Source organism: Lepisosteus oculatus, chromosome 2 (assembly GCF_040954835.1).
Source record: "Lepisosteus oculatus isolate fLepOcu1 chromosome 2, fLepOcu1.hap2, whole genome shotgun sequence".
In the NCBI taxonomy this organism is placed as follows: domain Eukaryota; kingdom Metazoa; phylum Chordata; class Actinopteri; order Semionotiformes; family Lepisosteidae; genus Lepisosteus; species Lepisosteus oculatus.
The window spans coordinates 32,382,676-32,407,869 of record NC_090697.1 but is presented as its reverse complement, the minus strand read 5'-3'; the positions used below and the strand labels follow the sequence as shown (position 1 = coordinate 32,407,869).

The window sequence follows — 25,194 nt, the reverse complement described above, 5'->3', positions numbered from 1 at the left end:
AGAATTTACAGCTGAAAAAGAAAGGCAAATTGACTCAACATTGCAAGAACCAGATGTCAACTTTGGGTCAAAAAGCTTGATCACAAGCAATTAAGAAAAAGGGGCTTTCACTTTACATGTACTTCATACAACTCTTTAAATTTCACATACTGGAAACAGAACACCTGAAAGCAGAGGTGTTAAATGCAGAAGCTATTGTTGTTTGGTTTTTTTTAAAGTTAGGCACCCTTCAATAAATATAGGACCATTACATTTTACATAAGCTGACAAATTATTTCTGTAGACTTCAGAATTCATTCTGCTGCTGTCATCAATACTTTCATCATCAACAGTGGTGAATGAGTCAGTTCCAGAGGTGGACATATGTGCATTTATTTAGGTGCTTTGTTTGAATATTTGCTTGCAAATAAACACTCAACCTTTTGTAACCTTTCTAATGTTCTTATTATTTTTTCTCATGAATGTTTACATAAACTTATCACATAGGATTCTTATGAATTTATTACATCTAACACTTTTTACAACAGCTTTTCTCTTCATTTAATCATTTTTATGTGTAAAAGTGTGCTGTAGTTGTATCACAGTTTACAATTGCTTGTTTTCTTGTACACTAAAGATTGCATTCCGTTAAGACTTGAGTGCTTAAGGTGGCAGTATAGCATTCAGCTACTGTGTCTGAACTCACATATTCACATAGTCATGTTTGTAGGACTTGCATCTGAACACTTAAAGAGCAATTGATCCAGCTGGCCTGGAAAGCAGCAACACAAAATGAACAAAAATAATGCCTGAGGGGAAATATTCCACAAAGAATAACAGGGAAGTGGAGATATGGGAGTGAAGAATACATGTGACATCATGTATGTTGTTTTGTTAAGTGTGAGCTGTTGAAAATGCAGTGATAAGTAATAAAATGAAACTCGCACCTTTTAAAAAAATTCTACTTCATTATTCAGCTAAGCTACCTTGAACTGAATTTTACCATTTGGATGTTTTCCAGTTAAAATAGATCCTATTTTCCTCTTCATTATTGCTAGGCTTTACAAGCTTCATGTGCAGGATCACTGTTTATCTTGTAGATCCTGAACCTTTTATTTTTGCTTTCTGTTGGAAATGCTGTAAATGTAATGAGACAGCATGTATGTAACTTACAGTTAGTACTCTGATTTTCAGATTTACCTGATCTGACACAATTACCCCCCTTAATTGTTCCCATTGGAAAATATTAAAAAATAATTAATTATTTTTCATAGTTTATTTTTTTATATTTCAACATTTAAGACCTCTCTCTCTTTCCTGTTCAGTTGTCTAAATAGCTCCGTTTAACCCGATAAAAAAGTACAGAATGAAGATGTTTTATTTTTTTATCTAAATATGTTATCCACAACTATGTTTCAAAATAAAAGCAGACTGGAATGAAGTGACTCCAAAGGATTTCTCACATTTAAAGCATTCAATTCATAAAGACCTTTTCCAAGTTTGGAAAAACAATTGGTTTTACTCTGTGCAAACCAAATGCCCTAAACTCAATAATGTATTTGCACATACAGTATACGGTTTTATTAATGCTTTTTTTCCAGATTCTGTCAAAAATGCTGATATGCCACAGGTGATTCCATGATCCCACAGTTCAGAATCCTTCTGCATTCTGAAAGTGTGAAATAACTGCGTACTTATACTTTCTTCACTAAAACATTTTTTGCCTGCCCATTGAAATAATAAAAAACTCACATAAATACAGGAAACTCCAAACAGTGGAGAATGATGAAGTGTAGACAGGGTCCTGCAACCTAGTGACTTTTCAAGTCAAGGCTCAGTGCTTACAGGCAGAGAGGCACATCCCTCGCCAACAGCAATGCCTGCCTGCCGGCACCTGTGAGGCTCGGGCTACCCACAGCAGTGCTCAATCAACTTGCGCCACCACTTGGGGAATCCCAGTCACAGTCAGCTAGTGACATGACCCAGACGCAAACCCGTGATCTCAACCTGCACTCCAGGAAGTGACTTGACTGGTTGAGTCACTAGGGCAGCCCCAGAAAACACATTAGTTCTAAGGATCACCATCAGATCTGACTCACGCACTAAATCTGTAGGACAGATTCCTTCTACTCCAATCACACTGCGAAGAACACAACATTCCACGACTGGGAAAACAAGCACAAACACCCCTATCTGCCACCTATCTCACAGCATCATTGTAAAAAATTGACATTTTGAAAGATGGACTTTATATTAGTTAAAATTACTTGGATTACTAGATTTTAGCATTTAATAAAAATACTTAAGGTGCCAGAAGAATTGAACACGAAATAAATTATTTAATTTGACGTTGATGCTACTGTACATGTCAGACAACAGTTAACAGTCTAATTGTTTCATTCTAATTTCTGTATGCAGGCCAAACATTGCTTACATACAAAATGTAAGAATTGTAATGAGTTAAAAAGCCTTTTGCATTAAACATTACTTATGAATGAAAGCAAACTAAAGCATTGGAAATCTTATTAAAATATTCATACTGAAGTGAATTTATCCTACGGTTCACTGCTGTACATAACAGCACCTTTGAAAGGTACTCAATACTCCCCAACCACTACTCTCAGTTGCTCAGGCTGAAAAAAAAAAGTTATCAGCAATAGCCTATCTGACACGCGTATCTAGTGTCTTTAAATACAGAAACACTAGAATGTAACAAATACCCGTGTCCTGCAAGTGAACTTTCTTTAGCATCATAACAAAAGGGTTAAATCTGTACGCAATAGCAGCTGACAGACACTGGATAGTGTTCTGCATTTGGGTTCAATCACCTGACCGGGACAAGGACTTTCCCACAACCACCATTGGGCCTCAGTCTCTCAGGGACAACCACTGCAGGCACAAATGAGTAATTCAATAAGATGCTCTGTTGTCACTTGTTTAGTGATATGAGGCCCCTTGGCTAGATGTTGTAATACCTTCAAATGAATGAAGTATGAAGTCAAAGACAGAAAGGTTTATTTTGAAAGTAATAAATACCTGTGTGACAATAACTGAATGTTTTTCCCCCCATTTTGTCCCATTAATAATCCTTATCGCTCTAAGGAGATGCAGGATGAGCTGTCTGTAATAGCAGTTACAGTGGCAGTATTTTAGCCTATATTTAGCCAATATTTCATTGGTCATGCGTCTTGGAGATTTTTAAAGGAATCATTACTTGGCTTTAGAAGAGAGGTAGAAAAGAGGCCACGAAGAGGTAGAATATGGTCACTGACTAAATGCAGTCGAATAAAAATAATAATTGCTTACACTTATATAGCACTTTTCTGGACACTCTACTCAAAGCGCTTAAATATAATATGTTACTACAGTATGTTGGAGTCAGTAAACCAAGCAGTGGGATATAAGGGGTGTAAGTTTTCATTAATTGGACATGAAAAGAATGTTTTCTGAATTGTAAACCTGCTGACCACTGCTGACTGTCAACATTTGCTTTAAGGGTAACTATTTTCTCAACAAATACACAGATAATAGAAATAGGGCTAATTTTTCTGTTTACTAATATCCTGATGATTATTATTATCTGTTCATTTGCAAGTACATCATCACTGTATTTATAGTAAGATTCAGTTTCCGCAGCCCGTTGTGTCACTGATGATCACGTCATAATCAGGTACAGACCACAAACTCATGGAACTTTGCATCACATAATAATACTTTTGCCCAGCACTCGACACATTTTTCAAGAAAACATCCCCAGCATATACTATATATATTTAGAATAGTATGATTTTTAACTATTTTCTAAATACAAATCTCAATTAAAACTGCACAGGGAAATTTCTGAAATATGAATGATAATGCAATGGTCTCCAGCAGCTGCAAAAAGATCACCAAAATGTATTACAAAACTGAAAACCATCTTGGCAACAGAAATCTAATCATTTATTATAATGTAGGCCTTGGAAAGTAGTCTTCCATCAGTGGATGATTTAGGCGAAGTCTATAAATTGCCTAACATTTCACCTCTTTTATTTGAAGTACGGTTGTTACTGATTTACCTCGTAGACTTCCACATGTATAAAAAAAATTCAAGAATGACCCAAGGGGAACTGTATTTTGTTAAAACAAAGTCAATGCTTACCTGAGCTGTGCCAATATCGTCTGTAGGAAACAAAGCGTGGTTTGCAGTTCAGACTCCCTGCAGGCTGGTAACAACATACCGAAGCCCTCGTTCAGCAGCTTCTCCTCGGACAGGTGCAGGTAAGAACTGGTCTCGAAAACCTCCTGGACCCCCTCTATGTATGTGGAGAGAAGGGTCCACAGGCTCAGCTTGCGTGTGTGGTCTGTGGTCTTCAGGTAGAACTCTTTAGCCACCTGCTTGAAGGCCAGGGAGAGCTGCTCTGCCAAGACACCCACATCTAAGCCTTTTTCCTCGTATAGCAGAATGAAGGCGAATTGCCCACGCCAGATCAGGGCTCTCTGAGCTACCGAGATGCTGGCGGGGCTCAGGAGGGCCAGCAGGTCGGACACTCGGCTCACAACATCCTCCATCTCTGCTGTGGCAGCAAGCACCAGGAAGAGGCTCAGAAAGTTCATGAGCCCAGCCTCACTCAGCTCTTGCATCTTCCGCTGGTGAAATTTGGAGTATATCCTTGAGGAGAAAAATGGACAGGATTAAAAACCACTACATACTACCTTCTGCAAGAAAACAATTGAAGGTGTCTGTCTGCTTACAAGAATTTACATTCGCCAAGGCAGTAAAAAAAAGTTGTTGCTGGGTTCAATGTACTATTATATGGACACCATCTTCAAGGTGAGGGCTGGTGATTTCTTCAAATCCCACACTCAATTCCTTTGGCATTTGTCACCGCTAATTCTATTCAATTTCCGTAAAACTCAATTTACTGAATAACAAGAGAATTTCATTCAGATGTGGGATTTGTTTAGCATGAATATGAATGGAACCAAAGATGGTTATTTTTTAAATAAATCCTGATCTATGGCACATTTGCTTTCAAACACCAAACAGATCTCTTTTGGAGAAAACATTACATTTTTTTGTGTGTGTAAAGCTAAAACATCATCAAACTTGGAAAAGGGGCATTTTTACACAATTTCTTATATAATCTCCTGTTTCACTCAGTTAAAGAAGAGTATTGAAGAAATATCAAACTGTGACAGATGCTTTTTTACAGTGAGTCGCTACTGGTGGGCAATGAGCTTTGTGCAATTTACTAAATTATCATACACAATAACACCTCCTGTATATTATTTTGCCTTCTGGCACTTTCTGCTGATTAACTAAATTACAGATACTGTACTGGATTTCCACTATGCAGTCCCAAAGTAAAGGTGCATATATCAGAATATTTGATTACCACAATATGAAAAACACATGACAGTTACATGAACTATTGGGAGCAAAGAGCTCCTTACTCTCTCGTACATGGTTTCCATGTTGAATACCAGACTTCCCAACCACAGGAAACCCTTGCTCATACACAGTTCACCCTGCATAAACTTGAAAACATGGCTTTTCCACTAGCTCATGACCATGTGCTATCATCTGGCATTCCTTACTTACAGTATCACCCTCACACAACCATGCATCTGTCCAGCCAGCTGAGGATCCAGATGCATATTTTCCAATTCATGTGCACGTGATTTCAGTGCTCTCTTAAGCATATTCTTTTGCCATTTTCTTTTCCTATCATTAAAAAAATCATACCATAAAAATAATTTCATTTTATTACTTTTACATTAATTATTCTTGATGTTGATGTATATATATATATTAATTTTTAACAGCCTATGTGTTAGCCACTGACAGGAATAAGACTGACTGCTGGAATCTAAGCCCCTACTTCACGGATACTCAACAATTTATGCTTTTCGGGGAGATCTGTACATAAAATGTCAGTGGCAGAGGGAGTATATGAATTAGGATGCACATTATAACAAGGCATACCTATAGAGATTCAATAAAAACATTTAAATATTTGAACCTTCTAATTAGCAGCATTTTATAAAGAATTTGAAAACCAAAGTCCTCCAACAAAACACTGATCATAATTATCTTGTAGTAACATCCTATACATTTAAGTCTTCAACCTCACTTATTATAGATCACTGCATTTAAAAAGCATTTAAGAACAGCTTCCTATTGTGATGAAAACGTATTTGCATCAATTTTACCAGAGCTGTGATTTTCACATACTGTACTGTAAGTGATACCAAAGTCCAAACCAAAGGGAAAAATACCCTTAGTTCAATTATCTAGGTTTAATTTGCTTTAATTACACAAAAAGAAACAGATTTCAACTTTAATCTGAACAGATCGGAGTAGTTGATTTTTATCAAGCAGCGCAAAACCAAGTTTATTTCATTCCATTTTTTGTAATATGTTGAACTGATGCAGCCTAACTGTCCTGTTCACGACAAATTAATACATTGTCAATTGTTAGTTTCTGTATTATACTAAATAAACAATGTTAATTAATTTGCATAGAAAACCATGGCCATGAAGTTGAAACCTAAAGAGGAATGATGTAGAACAGATGCTTCGTATTCCCATTAAACAGAGGAGATAACTAGGACAAAGGCCATACACAATTCTTCTAAGTATTAGTATTCTGGATCCCTCACCGTATGTAGTGCTGAGCTGTAGCAATGTAAGCCTCTACTAAGTATGCAAAAGCCTTGTAAGTAAATGCAGCCAACTAAAATCTACACGGGAGGTAAAGTTTTGGAAGAAACACTAGAGCAAGCTTCACTACACAGCTGTGCCAAAACCGCTTGTATCCCCTAAAGTGGAAAGACCATCCTTTGCTTAGGTGAATTAGCCGTCAAGCTTGTTAGTTAATTAGCCTTTATGCCTGTTCAGTATATGTCCTTGCTCCAAATTGAAGAAAAACTACACAGATCTGGGGTAATTCATTATCTTGTATTATTCATTCCAGACTTTGGAAGCAGGCTCAACTGGCAGCATTTAGAGTCCTTTGGAATCCAAAGCTGCTGTTCAGAAAGCACATAGTGCACATTGAGCCAGACTGTGTAATGGATTTTTTTTGTAACATGGATCACATGCAGCTCTCCAGTGACTGAGCTCAGGCCCATTCAGATGTCCTGCTTAGCCCTCCCAAAGTGATGGCGTTTAGACCACTGTGACATTCCCATTAAGCATATTTCAATACTCAAGTCAGGTATAGTCACCGAAAGAGATCAAAGATTAAAATTAAAATGCAAGAAGTGTAATGAGTAGAACAAGGAAGGTCACATTTTGAGAAGGTGACAGAACCTTTTGAATCATACAGTGATTCACAATCTTACTATTTGAGAAATAATCACATTTTTAATTAGAAATGTGCTGTGATGTTTATCTATTATTTAATTGGCTACAAATAAGAGGAGGTCATGCAGCCCATCTGGGCTTTGTTTTTTTTAATTTTAAAACAGTCAAGATGTCAGCTCCAATAGCACGACTGGGTAACTAGTTTCAAACTTTTCTGTACAAACACTGCCTCCTGTTGTTAGTTTTAAAAGTACTTCCATGTAGTTTCCTCAAGTGGTTCATGTTTCACTGATAATTCTGAAGAAGTCCATCCATCCACTTTCTAACTGCTTACTCCTGATGAGGATCACTGCGGTATCAGGCTGAGAAGGGCAGACCAGACTTCCCTTTCCCCAGCAACTGTCTCCTGCTCTTCCTGGGGTATTCCCAGGCCAGCCGAGAGATATAATCCCTCCAGTGTGTCCTGGATCTGCCCCTGGGTCTCTTCCCAGTGAGCCCAGTAAACCTCCAGTGGGGTGTTCCCATTCTTACCAGATACCCTAAGGACCTCAACTGGCTCCCCTTGATCCAGTGGAGCAGCTCCAAGATCCTGCCGGATTGCCGAGCTCCTTGCTCTGTCAAGGAGAGTAAGTCCAGCAGCCCTACAAAGAAACCTCATTTCTGCCGCTTGTGCCGGCAATATCATTCTTTTTGTCACTACACAAAGACCTACCCCAAGACCATAGGTCAGGTTGGAAACACAGATCAACCAGAAAATCCAGAGCTTAGTCTGAAAACTCAGCTCCTGCTTCATTACCAATCTCAAAATCCCCTCTACCTTCAATAGTGAACAAGACTTCTATCTGAAGATATCCAATAGGTGGATTCTGACAATGCTCTAGAAGATTTCGAATGCTGTATGTGAATCAGGTTCCATTCAGTGTTCTCTAGTCAAGAGTTAAAGCATTAAACTGTCAGAATAGGACACTGCCTTCAGCCTAGGAATACATACGGTGGCTCTTCTATTGAATATCTTCTTTATATTTTAGTGATTGTTTTGTATGATAAATTTGGTTAGTAATATATTTGTTACATTTTGTACTGACTTTCTAAATTCAACACTTCATCCTTTATATAAATTCCACTTTATCAATATATCCTAACATAGTCCGCCTTTATATAGGCTCTCCACCGTGTCCAAATTGCATCGATAAACTTCTAAATCTCAGAACTTACTTTCTAAGTAGTCTCTGCAGGCTCAGTGTCCCCCATTATATACTTATATCTTGTAACCTTCACCCAACACACTGAACTGACATACATTAAATGCATAATATCATCTATATCTTAAGTATCTTCTAAGTGTTTGACAATCCTTCTATTTTAGCAAACTCATCACAAATTACATTACATAACAATTAAGAACATGATATAATATCAGCACGAAAACTGGTCCTAATACAGATACCTGAGGTACTCTACTAATTACATCACACCAATCTGAGCATTCACCCCTTATCTGTTCCCTCAGTTCCCTGTCAAATAACCAGATAATCTAATCACATGTATTACCTTAAATACATGTCAAATGTAATAATCATTTAAGAGGTCTTTACCAAAAGCCTTCTGAAAACCTTAACACAGTAAAACCTCTATATTCACAAGGGTCCTGTACTTTGAGGATTCCACAAAAGGTGAATTTCCAAATAAGGAACTTAATACCTTACTTAATTGGGTATGAATTTTCCGCTTGTAAAACAAGCATTGCAATGAAAATGAGCTAAAAATTAGATCACTATTATGATATTGTAGCTCACCCTGTATTAGAGTTTATTACAGCACAATAATAACAGACAAGGAAATAAAATTAGCGTACTCATTCCCTTCCCACTCAACCAACTCACTCCTGTTCATGTAATTTGCATTAAACTAATAATAGGTCTAAGATCTAATGCTCTTCTGATGGAAACTATAACTAAAGCATAACCCATTATGTGCCCCCCCATATTTGGACCAGCAACCTTTCAATTAAAAGTTCCAAGCCCTAACCACCAAAACACATTGCTGCCAACGTGCAGTAAATGTGTAAAACAATAATCCACTTTATTCAATATTTTATTAGATACGTTCTAAAAATACACTGCCTTTGTAATATAGTCTCTATGAATGTCTCACATAATAAAGTAATAGCAGTAATATGCACACCAATACACTGTTAGTGGCTTTGCTTAAACCTTACATTCACATTTTGCCATGCTTTATGTTATGCTTCCATTAGACTTCTCAAATGAACACATTTTATAAAAGATCTAAAATATTTGCCATCTTGATTAAATATCCACTCATATCCACTTGTTCCTGTGTTGTCTGCATACCACATCACTCAAAGAACAGCTCATCACCATAGACATACAATCCCCCCCCCAAAAAAAAATCACCAGAAACTTTAGTTTCAGGTGGCATATGTATTATAATGCTATTTCATTATAATAAAAAGTATGACAGAACATCGAAAGGTTAATTCCACATTGAAAAGTCATGTATCATTCGTCAGGAGCTCATAATGTTTTCTTTTATTTGTTTGCTTTTCAGTGTGGAATTAACCTCTACTTGTTCCTTTGCAGACCTCATGCCTAACCTAACACAACCTTTCTCTAGGCCTATATTTCACTGCCCTTTATTTTACCAGGCAAGTCAAGTGAGATCATATTAAAAGCACGAGATCCATTTATACTGCAGGACGTTTACTGGAACAATCTCACTGAAGCACCTGCTCACCCCCACCCAGGACACATCAATGAGCAGAACAGGTTGCCAAATAACATCTGACTTTCCAAACTCTAATTTCTTACAGAGTCTGAGACTAAAATCAAGTTATATTATGCGAGTCTTTGTAGTGCAGCCTCCTAAATGCCATCACTCACAATTCTTATGCATATGTGTCACTGTATTCTGCAATCAGTAGTGGTTGTCAGAAACCTGTACTTATTCATGACAAAAATCAATAATATTTTATACATTAATACAGCAATGTTACTAGCCTTACTTATAAAGGGCTTCTCTGTTTTATGTGAGGAGTTCTATTGTTAAATAAGTTAAATAAGTGCCCAAATTAAAGAAAACAGAGATGGTTACTTTAGAACAAAAATGAGGTTAATCAAATGGTATATAAACACTGAACAAGGTTTGTGCTTCATCTGGAAATGGCACTAATAAATTTAGGGAAAAAGTGTTGCCTAGTACCTCCCTTTGATCTGCTTCCAGGGATGAGTCCCCGTGGTGCCTTTCCTCATCTGGAGCGCCAGGATGCAAAGGAAGATGTGGAAGCTGGTGGAGGTCCTGTAGAGCTCGGGACTCTGTTCCTCACGGCAGCAGCTCTTTACGAGCTCCAGCATGGAGAAGGGGGTCTTGCTCACACTCGCTAGACCCTTCAGGCCCAGCCACGGGATGGTGAACACATTATTCTGGTGGAAGAAAGACCTCAAATTATCAACGTGAGGAGCAGGTAACAAATTCTATTCACATTGGACAAACGGACTATTAGTTGTAGCACTCTTATTTTTGTTACTCCTAGTCCAGATGAAACTGTTTTAATTGTGCTGAGAAACCACATACTTCATTCCAGTTATTTTTATAATTTCTGATTCAGACAACTACAAATTCCGCAAGATGACTGATCTACATTAAAAGTGAAGTTCAATTTCTGTTCGGAAGAAAAAAAACAAAAGGTGAAAAGGAAAGTAAAATACATTGTAAAAATGTTTATACAACTGCTGTAAATAAACTTCATGGCGAACTGCTTTTTCTGCACTTTATGTTTGAGAGACACTCAGAGATCACGATTATCCTAAGCTCTGATGCAGGCAACTGTGAACTATAACCTCCACAGAATAAAAATATCCACCTACACACTTTCAGAGATTTGTTTTCAGAAGAGGAATAAAATCTTAATGAATACAGACAGTAAATATACTGAGCATCAAAGGAAACGTACTGCAATAAGATCTGTTAGGTAATTCATTATACTAACTGATCAATAAATGCACTGTGCACGGCCCAGAGTAGTACAGCATGTACAGTATATAAACTACCCGACGCAATACAAGCTGATCACCTGTGTTGCATGTTTTGCACCAGGGTGCAAAGCCACCTTTTCAATATTTTAATAAAGCGACACACCAAACTCTTACTTTAACTCAAGATGAAATCTAACATTAGAGGGAGAGCAGATGCTTTATTCAGAACCGGAGGCCTGTCCCGTACTCACTACGTCATAGGCCATCAGCTGCCAGCTAAAAGTTATTGTGGCAGAACTAAACTGGCTTGGAAAAAAAGTGAGCCAGTGGGAAAAATGGCCAGCACAAGCAGAGACAGGGACAAATTTGCACAGGCCAGTTCGGCAGCTACAGTATTTCATCGCAGCAACGCAGCTCCCTGCTGCCACCACTACACACAAGAACCCCCCCCACCCTGGGCCCCGCCCACCCCTTGAGACGGCCCTGCTCCCTGCTCATCCCAGAAATGCTCAATGAGGCTCAGATCTGACAATTAGGTGAGCCGTGGAATGACCATTATCTCATCTCACAAGAAAGCCGCCGTTATACAAGCCACATGAGGGTGAGTGCTTGAATAATACCCACAGGTAACGCAGCAGGTGATATCCCAGGACTTCAACAACATTGTGCCATGCAGTCAGGTTGACACCAACGACTAAGTGTAGTTCTTTAGGGATTAAACACTCCTGCTCGGACCATCACACTCAGGCATCCACATCAACTGGTGTGTTGTATACAATTAGCATATCAGTCTGCATGCCTGTGGAACATTCATCGGGGTGGTCTACAGAAAATCTTGATTCATCTTTAAGGAGGATTTTGCTCCACTGTTGGCTAGTCCACCTGAGGTGTTGTTAACCTCCCCGAACCATTCTGATGCATCGATATCGGAGTCCCTGGGCAGTCATCTGAACTGCAAAAGATGACTGGCTGATGTAAAGGTTGATGAGACCAACCATTTCTGCTCCAGCAGCTATTAAATGACTGCACATATTAAATGTTGATCTTTATGAAGTGTTGCGAGTGGTGGTGTCCCAGATTGTAGTCTTTCATCGACAGTCTGTGTTTGACTGTCACGTATGACCAGTTTAAAACTGCTGAAGTGAACATACCACATAGTGAGTGAATATGTGCTGACTTAGTCCAGTCTCCAACATACTGATGGTGTTGTTTTCTTGAAAGGAATTGTATATTATTTATTTCTGCTATTTTCTTTTTTTGGTTTTAACAAGCTTGACATTCAAATGTTTTTAGTACTTCATCTTCTGTGCCCAGAAAACATAAATCTTACCTATGAGGTTATTTAGTGATTACGCAATGAATGAAAAACATTTAATCAGCAACCAAAATTCACATACTTCCTTTATTTAATAATATGCATCAAGTGAAAAGTTTCTTTTGATGTTCAGTATACAAACAGATTTTCCCACTTGTGTCATCATGGTCTCCAAATGAGGAATACCAGCGTTGTGCATTTCCCTCCATTTTATTTTCATACTGTGTATTAGTGACATGACTTACCAGACTCTTACTGTAATATTCCCAGAGAATTGTAATAGTTGTAACATTGGAATCCCATAATTGGCACAATCTCAAACAGCAATGCACATACATTCGTAGCTGTTCCTCTAAAATATTAACCTGTAACAAAAAGGATAAAAAAATAAAGAACTTCTAAATATAAGAAAAGCCATGCTTTGCTTTGCTACATTTCTTAGGCTAAATGTTAGTTCACTTTCCTAGGCTAAATGTTAATTCGCCTTTGACAGTGGTGTTGGCACCGTGTAGCCTCTGTTGACCTCGTCAGAATTTAGAAGATGACCCAATCTCGGCTGAACAGTACTGGACTGAGAGAACGGTTTGCTGCTGTAAGTTTTGTTGGTGGAACAGTAAGTGACATTCTTCTCTCTTGGCCAGAATTAAACCGGTACCCTAGTGTGGAGACCAGGCACAGTGTTGCAGGAGCTGCTTTCTTCTGGAAAAGGAATTAAACCAAAGCCCTGACTACTTGGTCAATGAAGAGTCCATGGCACCTTTTGAATAAGTTGGGGGTGTTTTGGCTAAATCACACTTTGCGGTTGAACAACTGTGCCTTACTTTCAAACTTAAATTGGCAAAGTAATTTCTCACTTAACCTAATGCTGGTATTTTATTGCTGAGGCATGTCACCTAGATGGGTGCGGCACTTCAAGAGGGATAAAATGGGTCTCCTCCTATATTTTAAGCACTTTGGGATGAAAGGCACTATACAAGTAAAAAGAATGTTTATTAAATCAACAGATTTTTAGCTAGCATGTGTAATTAAATGGTAACACTATTCTAGGACTCACCTGGAAGTAAGTTAGGAAGTATATACTGTACTGGCACTAAACCAACTGTCAACCTCCGTATAAAGGCTAGCTAGGTATTTGTTATATTTTGTCACTAATAACGTACATACAGTACCATGCACTTAATTAGTAAAGCCATGCTAGTCAACCTACTAGCATCCAGCAAGTTTCATGCAAGTCATCTATTAGCATTCTAACCATATGGAGCTAGAAAACAAAAATCTTGAAAACTCAGTAATCCTGATGTTCATCTAGTCTCCAAAAATGCGACTTTTTGAGCAGTTAACAAATCCATCATGCTGCATCAGTGTAAGTCCGCGATTAAGAGAACACAGCTACAGACAGTATCTTTACAAGGGATTTGCATAAGATTCACACTAGAAGACAAAAACGCTTTGCTTGTAAGAGATCAGAAACTATATTCAAACTGTTGAGACAAAGAATAGAAAGCGTGAGTATACCTGAGTATCACAGGAGCATTTCAGCAGTTCTTCAACAAAACTCCAGTTGTCTTCTAGTTTCTGCTAACATACGAAGAGACTGGAATGTTAAATATACCCTTGTCACTCCTACACTTATGTTCTATGTAGCTAAACTAGTTAGACAATAACCTAATCTAATTGAGCAACCAATATATTAAAGAAGTAAACTAATATAAGACAAAGCAGAGTCAAGCATTAAATGAGCTGTAAAAAAATAACATTGCCCTTTGTAAATCACATGATAAATGATAGTTTTCTATAAACATTTCCCAGAATGTTTGACTTGGTTTAACAGGATAACCAGTTTTCCAGATAACAAAGCTTCCAAAAGAAAAATCTAACCTGTATGATAAATATTTGAGCCGATATCTTTTATGAACTTTACAGAGAAATACAGCAGTTCATTTTCTTCCCCTAGCCTGCACCAATTTTCAGTAATTATGTCTGGAACAATATAAAGCATTTTAAATAGACTAACAATTGAAGCTTCATTTTTGTTTATGTCATCCATGATTAAATTACTCATGAAATTAAGAAGAAATCCTTACTATACCTTTCTCTCAATGGCCCCGTTTTGACTATACTGGGAGAGTTCTGCCAAATGTGTTACAAGCCACCAGCTGAATCCCAGCGGATCCTTGCAGTGTGAAGGAAAATATTCCTTCAGCGTATCAGGGCTTGCTCCTTTTAGAAGGATTCTCAATAACTTGTTTATATAGGCCCAGAAGGACTAGTGAACAAACAAGAAACAAAAATATCAGAATAGAAACGGGTATTGCTCAATACATTTACAAAAACAATGCATCCATAATTGTACTGTTTCCGACGTATACAATGTTTTAATATGACAAATCACAGTAAAACGACTGCAAGTGGCATACTTAGAGCATTTAAGATATCTGAAGAACAACTGATTTGGCACTGTTCAAAAAGCTGCTTGTAATTTGCACATCACTGCACACGAGATTAACATTTTCATAGAAATGAAATACTGTAGAACAAACAGACAATACAAAAAACATAAAATTAGATAATGGAGCGAATGGCTTTCTTCTGTTTGTAACCATCTTACATTATGTAACTTAAACTGCTAATGTGTGACGTAATTGATTAATCTTTTCATTTCAGTTGAAAGATACACCAGGGAGTGAAGAAAATGTGAATTAAAGATGAAAGAATAAAATATTATAAAAAGTATAGATTTGCCAAATTATGTAACATACAGTGGTGAAAATAACTTGTAGGTTTTAATTCTTTGGTTTAAATAAGTAAAAACATAAGATGGCAGCGCTGCCCACAGCTCATTAATCACAAATCAGGCTTAAGCAATCAAAAATTGACGGAAATAAACTCTGAGAGAAAGGTTTGCAGCAGGTGGAAAAAATAAAGCACATGGATATAAGTGGAGTGATGCTGAGAAATAAAAATACATTCTGGAGAGCAGATTTTATCTTCCTAATCTTATCTTAACTTGTCTTGCTAAGTGTCGCAAATGCAAAACTAAACATTCATTAGATAATGAAAATGCAAATTTATGAAAAGGAACATTATACATTTGGAACATTATTTTTTTATTCAGAATTTGTACATCAGTAAAATGAAATTGCTAGATTTATTTAGATTACTTCTCTACAAACTGCAAGACCAATATAAAAATACCAGAAATAATTGTAATATACAGTTATCAAAGTTAACCTAAACTTGGAGAAAACAATGACACTTTTTGTAATTATTGCATTCATTTATTTATTTGAAAGGAACATACTAGAATTAAAATATGTACTTTGGCTCAAACAGCCCTCAAAGTTTAAAAATACAACAGGTATTGTACAATGCATTCCATTGAATATGGAATGAAAAAGTGCTTACTTTTAGATACTTTTATAATTTTATTTTAAACTGTTTTCTTTTATGAGGGAATATAATATTCCATGCTTTAGTCTTTAATTTGTGAATCTGAAATCACTCGTGTACTACAGTATTTTTCTAACTCCTTTCCATATGTTAAAAGCAGAGGAACAAAGAGTTAGACTCACGTCTAAACTACTTCCAAATTTTAGACCAAACACCAGCTATATTATAAATCTTTGCCAAAGAGCTGTCAAGAGACACCTTTGGAATTTGCAGGCAATGACAATGTCCTCAGTTGGATTAAAAATACTTAATGTTTTATATTTCAAATACATTAATTAAACCCTGATAACTCCATTACAAACCTTTTGCCTCAGATTTATTCTTTAAATATAAGAGCTTCAATGAAAAGTGCACATTTTCTCTTGAAAGTTAAGCCTTTCATATAAATGTTTATTCGTAATACAACTGTAGACAATGCTACCAGGATTATAACATTTGGACATCTGGATCTACTAGTTTGTTATACACAGCAAGTAGTTTATTATTCTGACGGGTCTACTGTGGATGAGTCCACCTGAAGTGTGGCTCCATCAGACTGGTTGTTGTTCTCTTCACAAACTGGACACATTGGTTTTTTTAGATGCCTTCTTGACAATTTAAAGGTCATATTTACCCATCACCTGTCCTGTGCCTAATCAATTCCCTCAATGATTTAGTGCTTTAGTACTTATGGTGCAATCAATGCCCAATGATTTAGTACTTATTCAACAGTCAAAATAACTTGAGTGTATCAGGAAAATCACTTATATGTCCTCTTGGTATAGCAACCATTTCTGCTCTATAAAGTTTAATGTGTGTAAACTTTAAGCGAGATGGAGGGACACTTGTCTGTTTGTTTACTTGTATAGCAATCAGCAGTTTGTGGAAATGACATAATTCATCATCTCTTAAATTTAGTGAAGAACAACAATCTAGAAGACAGACTTTGTAATCTTTGTTCTGTAATTTTTCAGTGCAATCTAATGCACTCTCAAGGCAACTTCATCTCTCCATGTAGATTCATGCAGTTTCTCTTATGCAGGTATCTGAAGTGATCACTAAAATGAAACCTGTCACATGTTCCTTAAATCCATTTAATCTGCCTTGCTGTTTTCAGGTTTCTCACATCTCGGTCTCATGGTCACTTACAGTATGTTATTAATGCACCATTAAGATCTAAAATCTTGCCCCTAAACTTGCAGTTATTACCCACTGTTAAAAAAATCAAAATTTAGACTCCAGTCTGCCTGGCAATTACCAACCAACATCTACAGTAACTTGGCATTTTTGGCAAAGGTTCTAGAGCAGGATGTTGCTACTCAGTTACAGGCTCACTTATCTGCAAATAAATTGCGTGAGTTTTTCAGGTATGGATTTGCATCAATGCAAAGCACAGAAAAAGTTCTTGTTAGGGTTACTAATGAGCAGCTGACTTTATACAAAAGTAATTACGCCATTTTCCGGAATAGATTAGAGAGGGTTGTTGGTATTACTGGAACTGCAACATTATGTTTGAAATCTTATCTAATCTAACAATTTGTTCCAATCAGTCGTTATGCTTCCTGAATAAGGTTGGTCACAGCCGGCATCCAGCAAAGTTGTTTTCATTAGAGTTCTTTTTAGTGTCTATCTGTTACCAATGTGTCAAAGTCTTCGTAAGTATTGCATCTGCCTTCATTTTACGCTGATGACACCCACATTGAAACATTACATTAATCAAGGGGGAGCTGACATTGTGCCTATTAGGCATAAGGAGCATTACTCTAATAATGGGGAATATGGAATCAATACATTCTTGGTGTTGTAATATCTATCAGCCACAAATAATAATAAGAGCTCATGTTGGGTTTGTATTGCTACTGTATACTAAGATATGCTCATGGGAGTAATCCCCTTTAGTAGAAGTGATTATTTAGGTTAATTGGCATGTGTAAATAGTTTTGCTATTCCGAGTATAACTCAAATGTCACACCTAATGGGACACAACTTATTTGAGGAAAGAACGCTTACCCTTGGCTGCTTAGGTATCTGTTATTTAGGATACCTAGTGCCTCATGTACAAATACAATCACATAATACCTTTATTTTTGAATTTTGAAAGAGAAGTAAAAGTTATAATTACTGAAACAGAACAATTCTTTGCTATCGTTTTCTCCATGCATGTACGGCTAAGCTTTCTCGAGAATGTTTTAATATGGCTGCTTCTTTAAAAAAAATATTAGCTAATGACACCTCTAAGGGTTGAAAGCTATAAATGATAAAATGGTAGCCCTACGGACAGTGGCCATACAGAACAGGTTGGGCTTAGACTACCTGTTAGCAGCACAAGGGGGCACCTGTGCAGTAACTGGAGCTAAATGTTTGTACTTATATTCCAGACAATTCTGAGAATATCATGGACTTGACCCAGCATATATATATATAATGAAAACCAAAAATATTATAATTACAACCCCATTGACTGGGGAATAGCTAGCTGGCTGTGGTCTGTATTTGGGTAATGGGGAGGCACTTTGATGCAGTATTTGTGTGAAGGATTAGTTTTGTTTGTGGTAATTATTCTCATGTCTAAAAACTCTCTGTACTAAACTTAGTACTTCGGTGATGACTGTACATTCTGAAGATGCAAAAGAATTGGTGAACAACCTTTTGACCAAGCCATCTACTATGACAACTTATATTTAGAAAAATTATTGGTAAGACACAATATTTTTAAGGCGGGACTGAAGGGATAAAAGGATGTTCTGTCCCGTTTTGTTTGATGTGTTTTTCCTGTTGCTATAGCTTAGTGCAGCTGCTTCTTATCTGTGTTATCTATGCGCTCGGAACAGAAAGATGGTACTTGAACCTGGCTGTTGGCCCAGGGACATGACTGGGTCACTGTGCCTAGTACTGACCCTTCTTGCTAACCGAAGGAACTTTAGCATAAAGGCAGCTTGCCATGTACATCAATTATACGGGAGGTGTACAGAATATCCCGCATTCACATAAATTTGCATGGAAGCTTCACACAATAAGACCATATATAGCTATACTTTAAGTAGTGCAAGTGCCTTTTAACTTGTTTTGATTACACTGTATAAAAGATCACCTTTTTGCTGTTTTTCTTTGAGTCTGGCTGGCATGGGCTGGGTTCCCATATGCATATGTAATAAAGAAGACGTCTGCTACACAGACCCCCGAATTGCTGTCATTTTGCTTGGCACAACACTGTCAGACTACTTACGTGTTGGTAGAACAGGACGCGACAAAACATTTTACACTCAAAGCACAAGAACAGAACTATGTCAACTGGATTTCCTCATCAAATCCATAAATGAATTAGCCTTAGTTTGTATTGATGGTCCTGATATTGGGCAAAGTACTGGAGTGAGAAACATTGGGTTGATTTTTTACCCAAGGGTTGCATTTGAAGCTCATGTTTGCAGTATTGTGAAGGTGTAATTTGTTCCTCTTCATAACATTGCGAATATCCTCTTAATCTTAACGTATCTGTTTCTGTCTTTTCTGATCTTATCATAATGCAGTACTTGCTGGTGTATCCAAAGATCTGAAACTGCATTATAGTCAGACCTCAGGTGCTTAGAGTTGAACCAAAACTAAAATGCATGAGCATATATCTGTTTCCTTGTACTGGTGAATTTAAGAATAAGATTCAAAATACTGCTGCTCACCTATAAGGGCTTGTTGAACGGCTTGGTTACTGAATACATCAGTGAGCTGCTAATTCATATAAACCTACACATTACTGGCAAACTCCAGACTCTGACCTTTCAGTTCTCAGCGTGAGGCTCTGAAAACTGCGAGACGGTGTTTTCTGTTCTGGTGCAAGATTGCAACGTTCTTCTTGCCCCATCAGATCTGTAAATCAGTTCTTGAAACTACTGTAACTTCTATAGTGTAACTTTAATTCATTAATGCATAATGTATGAATTTGGGAATATGTCACACTTTGCTTTTGTTTGTTCTATACTAAGTGTCCTATCTAGGCTTACCATAAGAGGTGTTAAACACAATAAAAGTTATCTTCTATTATGTCATATGGACTTCTGCTTTCTATCATCCGATTCACATAGTACAGGGCTTAATCTGTTTTCTACTTGAGGGAAAATGTCTTGCCATGTATCGGGAATGCTGCCATTGACTCTCTGATAATTCTATAGTATCTATTCTGTCAATTCCCACTTACACCTCTGAAACTCTGTCTCCTTCATTCACACTCTGCTTTACAGAAATTACAAACTTTTGTTTTGGACTCTACCTCCACAGTTTCAAAATATGCTTCAAAGCATATATATACACACATATATGGTTCTGCTTTATAGTTCTCCTACCTTTATTGTCCTTAATCACAACTCTTGTTGTAGACTAGATCGATATGGACAAATACTATGACAGAGTAAGCAAGCTATACCAACTAGGTCCATGACTGCTCAGAATGCCTGAAAGGTTTCCAGTGTATAAGACAGCTAGAGTCTTCTTCAGCCCATCCTGACCACACTCACATTTTGTTTATAATTTCTCCCTTTGCAGACAGGATACCTAGGAGAACCACTGATTTGGTACTACTCTTCATTTTCTCTTTAAATGTGTTTTGCATGGCAAGTATTGGTCCCAACATGGACAACAATAACAAGCAAGTCTATTAGAAGGAGCTTGTTTAGTCCTTGCACAATGCTAGCCTCATCAGCCTAGGCCAAGACAGCATACTGTATTTTCCAGTTCTCCAATCTCATGATGCCTTCTTAGATCCCACAGCTGCACATCCATCACAGTCACATTTTCATACACAAAGTTTTTGGGCAGTTCGCACAGAAGGGACTTTAGCTGCTACAGACTGTCCAAGATTCTTTACATGAAGTAAATTAGAGGCTTGAGGATTTTTTACAGATGTTCCATTGGAATGTTTTAAATATAAATAATATATAGGAACATAAGTTATGTATTTTAGAAATTATTTTTAAAAATCAGTTTGGAGATAACTCTATAGTTGCTTATAAACAATCCACCAACCATAATTTACACCTAATCGTCTTAAACTGCAGTACTTGCTGAGATGGCTAGCAGTCTCTAAAGATCAAACTGTCTCTAACTAAAGGGTATAATAGCCTGTACAGTAAACAGAAACAGGTTAAGCTACATCTGCATGCTCCTTGAAAAAAAGGCAAACAACAACTGCTGCTGCTTTGCTATATGGAAAACAATTTCCACCTAATTTTCCTTTCACCTGTCCTGTAGCTTCTTCTTAAAAAAGCATGGCCTTTAAAACCACACTGGGAAAGAGGTCAAGTATAAAGTATAAGAGGCAAAGTAACGAAATGGAATAGATCTTTCTGACAGCAGTTTTAATTTTATTAATGTCTAATTTAATATCTGGGATAAACAAATAAAATCACTATAGCCCAGCCCCAGATCCCACTATCTTCAATATTACACTTCAACTGAGCCCACATTACTTCACTGAATATGATTTTCTTGAACTGACTTTTTGAAATGATTTCAAGGTGTTCAGAAGCATTCATAAATACTATTTAAACTTACGAAGGTGGAACTACAATATGTAAATTAGTGGGGAATAGTGGAGAAAACCTCCACTCCTGGTCAGCCACAGTAGCTATGGACTTTTATTTAAAATTTCTTCAGATGTTGAAAAAGAACCCCCAAAAAATATTGTTTCTGGGTCTTGTGTCCCGGAGTTGTACACCTATGCTTTACAGTGAACTTGGCATCTTCGACCTGGATATTCTCATCACCCAGCCCTATTCTCCTAATCGATACAACACTACACATTTAGCTCAAAGACAAGGGGAAGAGAGATGGGGGGAGGTGTTCAAATCTTAACTGGATAGCAGAACTGTGACCTGGCACAGCAGCAGCCTCATAAGGAGCATGAATGTGAACAGCATGGTCTACAATTTTCATCAACACCCACTTTCAGCCTTGGATTTCCAAAATGATCTTCTTGTTGACAGCTGCCAAGTGGGGATAGTTTACAAACAACAAGAGATTATGAACATCGGCACATGTATATAGAACAAAGTCCCTGCCTTTTATATCCTGGTTTATGGCACTATAGTTCAGTCTTACCATGAAAGTACCTAGGACAGCAAAAATGGACCCACAAATGAGAGAGATACTGTACTAAGGGACAATTGGGAATAACACACACACTGGTATCAGAAGAAACCAGTGGCAAGAATTTTATCATAACATGTTAGCATAAAACGAGACGGGACAGCATTACCTACACTATAGCAATGTATGATATGATTAACAGTTTTATCATTATAAAAAAGATAATGTATTCATGCCCTCTTTAGTTCAATTCAGTTTAACATATACAGCTTCACAGCTATCCTGTACCCAAACACTACTGAATCTCAAGAGAACAGTGCTGTAATTCTCCGATATATATTACTGTTAATTTGCATACATAAAAGTACATGGTTTTGCAACACTATGTTCACAAACTCATTAACCTACTTTATGTGTTTACATATATATGTCTTACAAAACTGCTTACCATTATTTTTAACACCAGAAATGAAAGCATAATTATATCACTCAAGGGAGAGATTGTTGTTAGAGGACCACGAAACATTTACACTGATTACCAACTATTCTGCAATGATATTTTTTTACTTAAAGTTATGAAGATTATTTACAATGTTTAAACATTAGAATTTTGTCAACATTGTTTTGAAGCTCTTCAATATTATGCCTGCAAGTCAGTCTCACACAAGTGTACTGTTCCTATGTATAACAATCACCTCATGTACAGCACAATGGTAATTGTATCTTAAATGGAAGGATACTCTTTTGAAGTATTTCTGAAGGCTGTTTTAATGATTACGTTCTCTGATCTCATCTGAAAAACTACTTTTTATTCCAATCATTATATATCTAAGAGCTGTAGCTTTACCTTCAAGGATATTGAATTTTCATAGCTTCAGTATTTGACGTTTAGGTTGAATGTTATGAACACAAAAATAATATTGGCTGGCCGTGTATTAAAAAGATATAAAACATTGCTCTCACCTCCATATGGAACACTTTACTTCTGTGATGTAATAGGTGGATAATCATTACCCAGAGTTCTTTGGTACAGCTGCAATAATAATGGCAGCTCGTCAGAGCATCAGTTGGTCTCACCTTGAAAAATTAAAAAAAATCACAAGTCTAAGCCTTTTATACACACCATCTTTGTTCAAGAAATGGCTGGACCTTTAAGTTTCATTGAAAGTGTCTGTGTTGCAGTTTATTTGGAAATTCAATGTATAAATTGGGACATCCATAACATACACAGAACATCAGTCAATCTCTCCATCAGATCTTACATATATCCTTACAATCTCCACCCACTTCCAGTGTACAAGCTTGGATCCTCAATTTGACATCAAAATATCACCATAAACTATGAAGAAAAATCAAAGCTCAAGAACAAAGGCAAAATATACACTAGAGTGGATTAACAAGAAAAAAAACAGTGAATTTCCTTGAGTTGCCCATAGTCCCCGATACAAAATTATGTGGTAATGCTTGAAAGTTGCTCCCTTTAAGCATTCCCTTTGGGTTTACTTCATTTGTGATTCAATAAAATGGGCCATCATCACAAGGTGTTATTGTAAAGAACACTAAAATCAAGATCAAATACACAAGAACACAAGATTAAAGGTAGGACAATGGGCACAAAATCAAATATTTCAGTCCTAGAACATTAAGGAGGTAAACTACTCAAAGATATAGGAAAACTGGATAAGCAAGTCAGTTGCAGTAAAGTAAAGAAAAAACAAATGGCCAGAGGAAATGATCAAGTCCTACCCACACTAGGGTGAGAAATTCTAAGTCACCCCCCACAATTTCAGTTAAAAACTGAAATCTTAATCGGTACCAAGCAAAGAATGCCTGAGTTAATACCAATCTCGGGGACAAATGCAGTGTATAAATTACAACTTGAAAACCACTTGTTTTTAATTCAAAACCGGATTTTATTTTCTACCGTCATTAAATCCTCGAGAGCAGCTCAGCTTGCAATGAAGTGGTACTTCCCAGACATAGGTAGTTCTATGCAACGTCAGGCACTTCAGAGACTGTACACCCAAAGCAAGACCTTCTCAGGATAATACTGGAAGTCAAATGTTTGCATTTCAGGGGCTTTAATTTAATGGTTTAATAACTTATCTTTCATTCAAACTATCATAATTTCCCCTAAAGCTAAGGGTATTTCTTCAGAGTGTTGCATGAAGCATCTTAAGTGCTGCCCTTAGGTAAGGGAAATCCCTGAGGTGACTGTCACACTTTCCCACAGCCAGTCTTCTGAAAGCGTGTTGTTCACTGAGTAGCTACCTCTGTTACCATAGAAACAACAATGACATGGCTACTATCTCTTCTAGATGTCAAAGATGTCTCTTAAAAGTTGACACCACCAAAAAATATAGAAAAAAACTACTACAAGAGTGCTCAAAATAAAGCATCTTCTGAAAAGTTGATCCAATCCTTACATATCTGCATCAATGACAAAATAACTGTGGCACAAAATGATACAAGAATACTCTTTTCTAATCACTTTCATGTAGCCCACTGTATTTAATTTCTCTATGTAGCCTCTTCTGCAAAGTATGGCTCTCTTATCTTAAATTTGTAAAAATGCTGCCATTGTTAAAAACAGTCCTTTAGAAACATTAAAGCTGATTTTTTTTTCAGGATTTCATTATCTCAGATTACCTAAAATAATTTTACCTTAAAGTTATTTCAGTTGTACTGTACAGCTTTAACAATGTTAAGGAAAACACTTAAGTACACTAAGTACACTAAGTAGAAAGTACAATTTTATTGTGGAGGTTTCTTCAAGTGTGGAGAAGGTTTCACAGATGAAATATTCTTTGGAAAGAAGACTGGGCACAGGTGATGAATTGTGCACACTAACTGCCTGCCGTGAACTCTGCTGTAGAACAACCCTCTTGATGCTGAATGTTAATCAGCCATGTCTGTTCAGTGCACCTACTACAAAAAGATATCATCACTGTTTTCATAAATTCACAAAGGTATTGCATATGGATTTCGGTTTTGGGGATTAGTACACAGTTCCTCAACAGGTACTCTACAAAGGAGCAGAAACTTTATCTGAGGGTTTGATCTCATATTGAAGTAGTACTTGAGCGATTCAGAGAAAGGCTTCAGAAATA

General features: G+C 37.0%; 1 protein-coding gene across 4 annotated transcripts in view; it reads right to left on the bottom strand.

Annotated features, from left to right (window-relative positions):
• mms22l (MMS22-like, DNA repair protein) overlaps positions 1-25,194 on the bottom strand; it is a 62,863-nt gene that overhangs the window by 31,271 nt on the left and 6,398 nt on the right. For 3 of the 4 annotated variants that reach the window (XM_015355475.2, XM_015355496.2, XM_015355478.2), the window contains exons 9-14: positions 23,048-23,161; positions 14,670-14,846; positions 14,096-14,158; positions 12,826-12,945; positions 10,493-10,713; positions 4,121-4,630 (exon numbers count right to left, since the gene is read on the bottom strand). In XM_015355475.2, coding sequence (XP_015210961.2) covers positions 4,121-4,630; positions 10,493-10,713; positions 12,826-12,945; positions 14,096-14,158; positions 14,670-14,846; positions 23,048-23,161 — 1,205 coding nt within the window. The remainder of the gene's footprint in view (positions 1-4,120; positions 4,631-10,492; positions 10,714-12,825; positions 12,946-14,095; positions 14,159-14,669; positions 14,847-23,047; positions 23,162-25,194) is intronic. The other variant, XM_015355489.2, reaches the window with a different exon arrangement.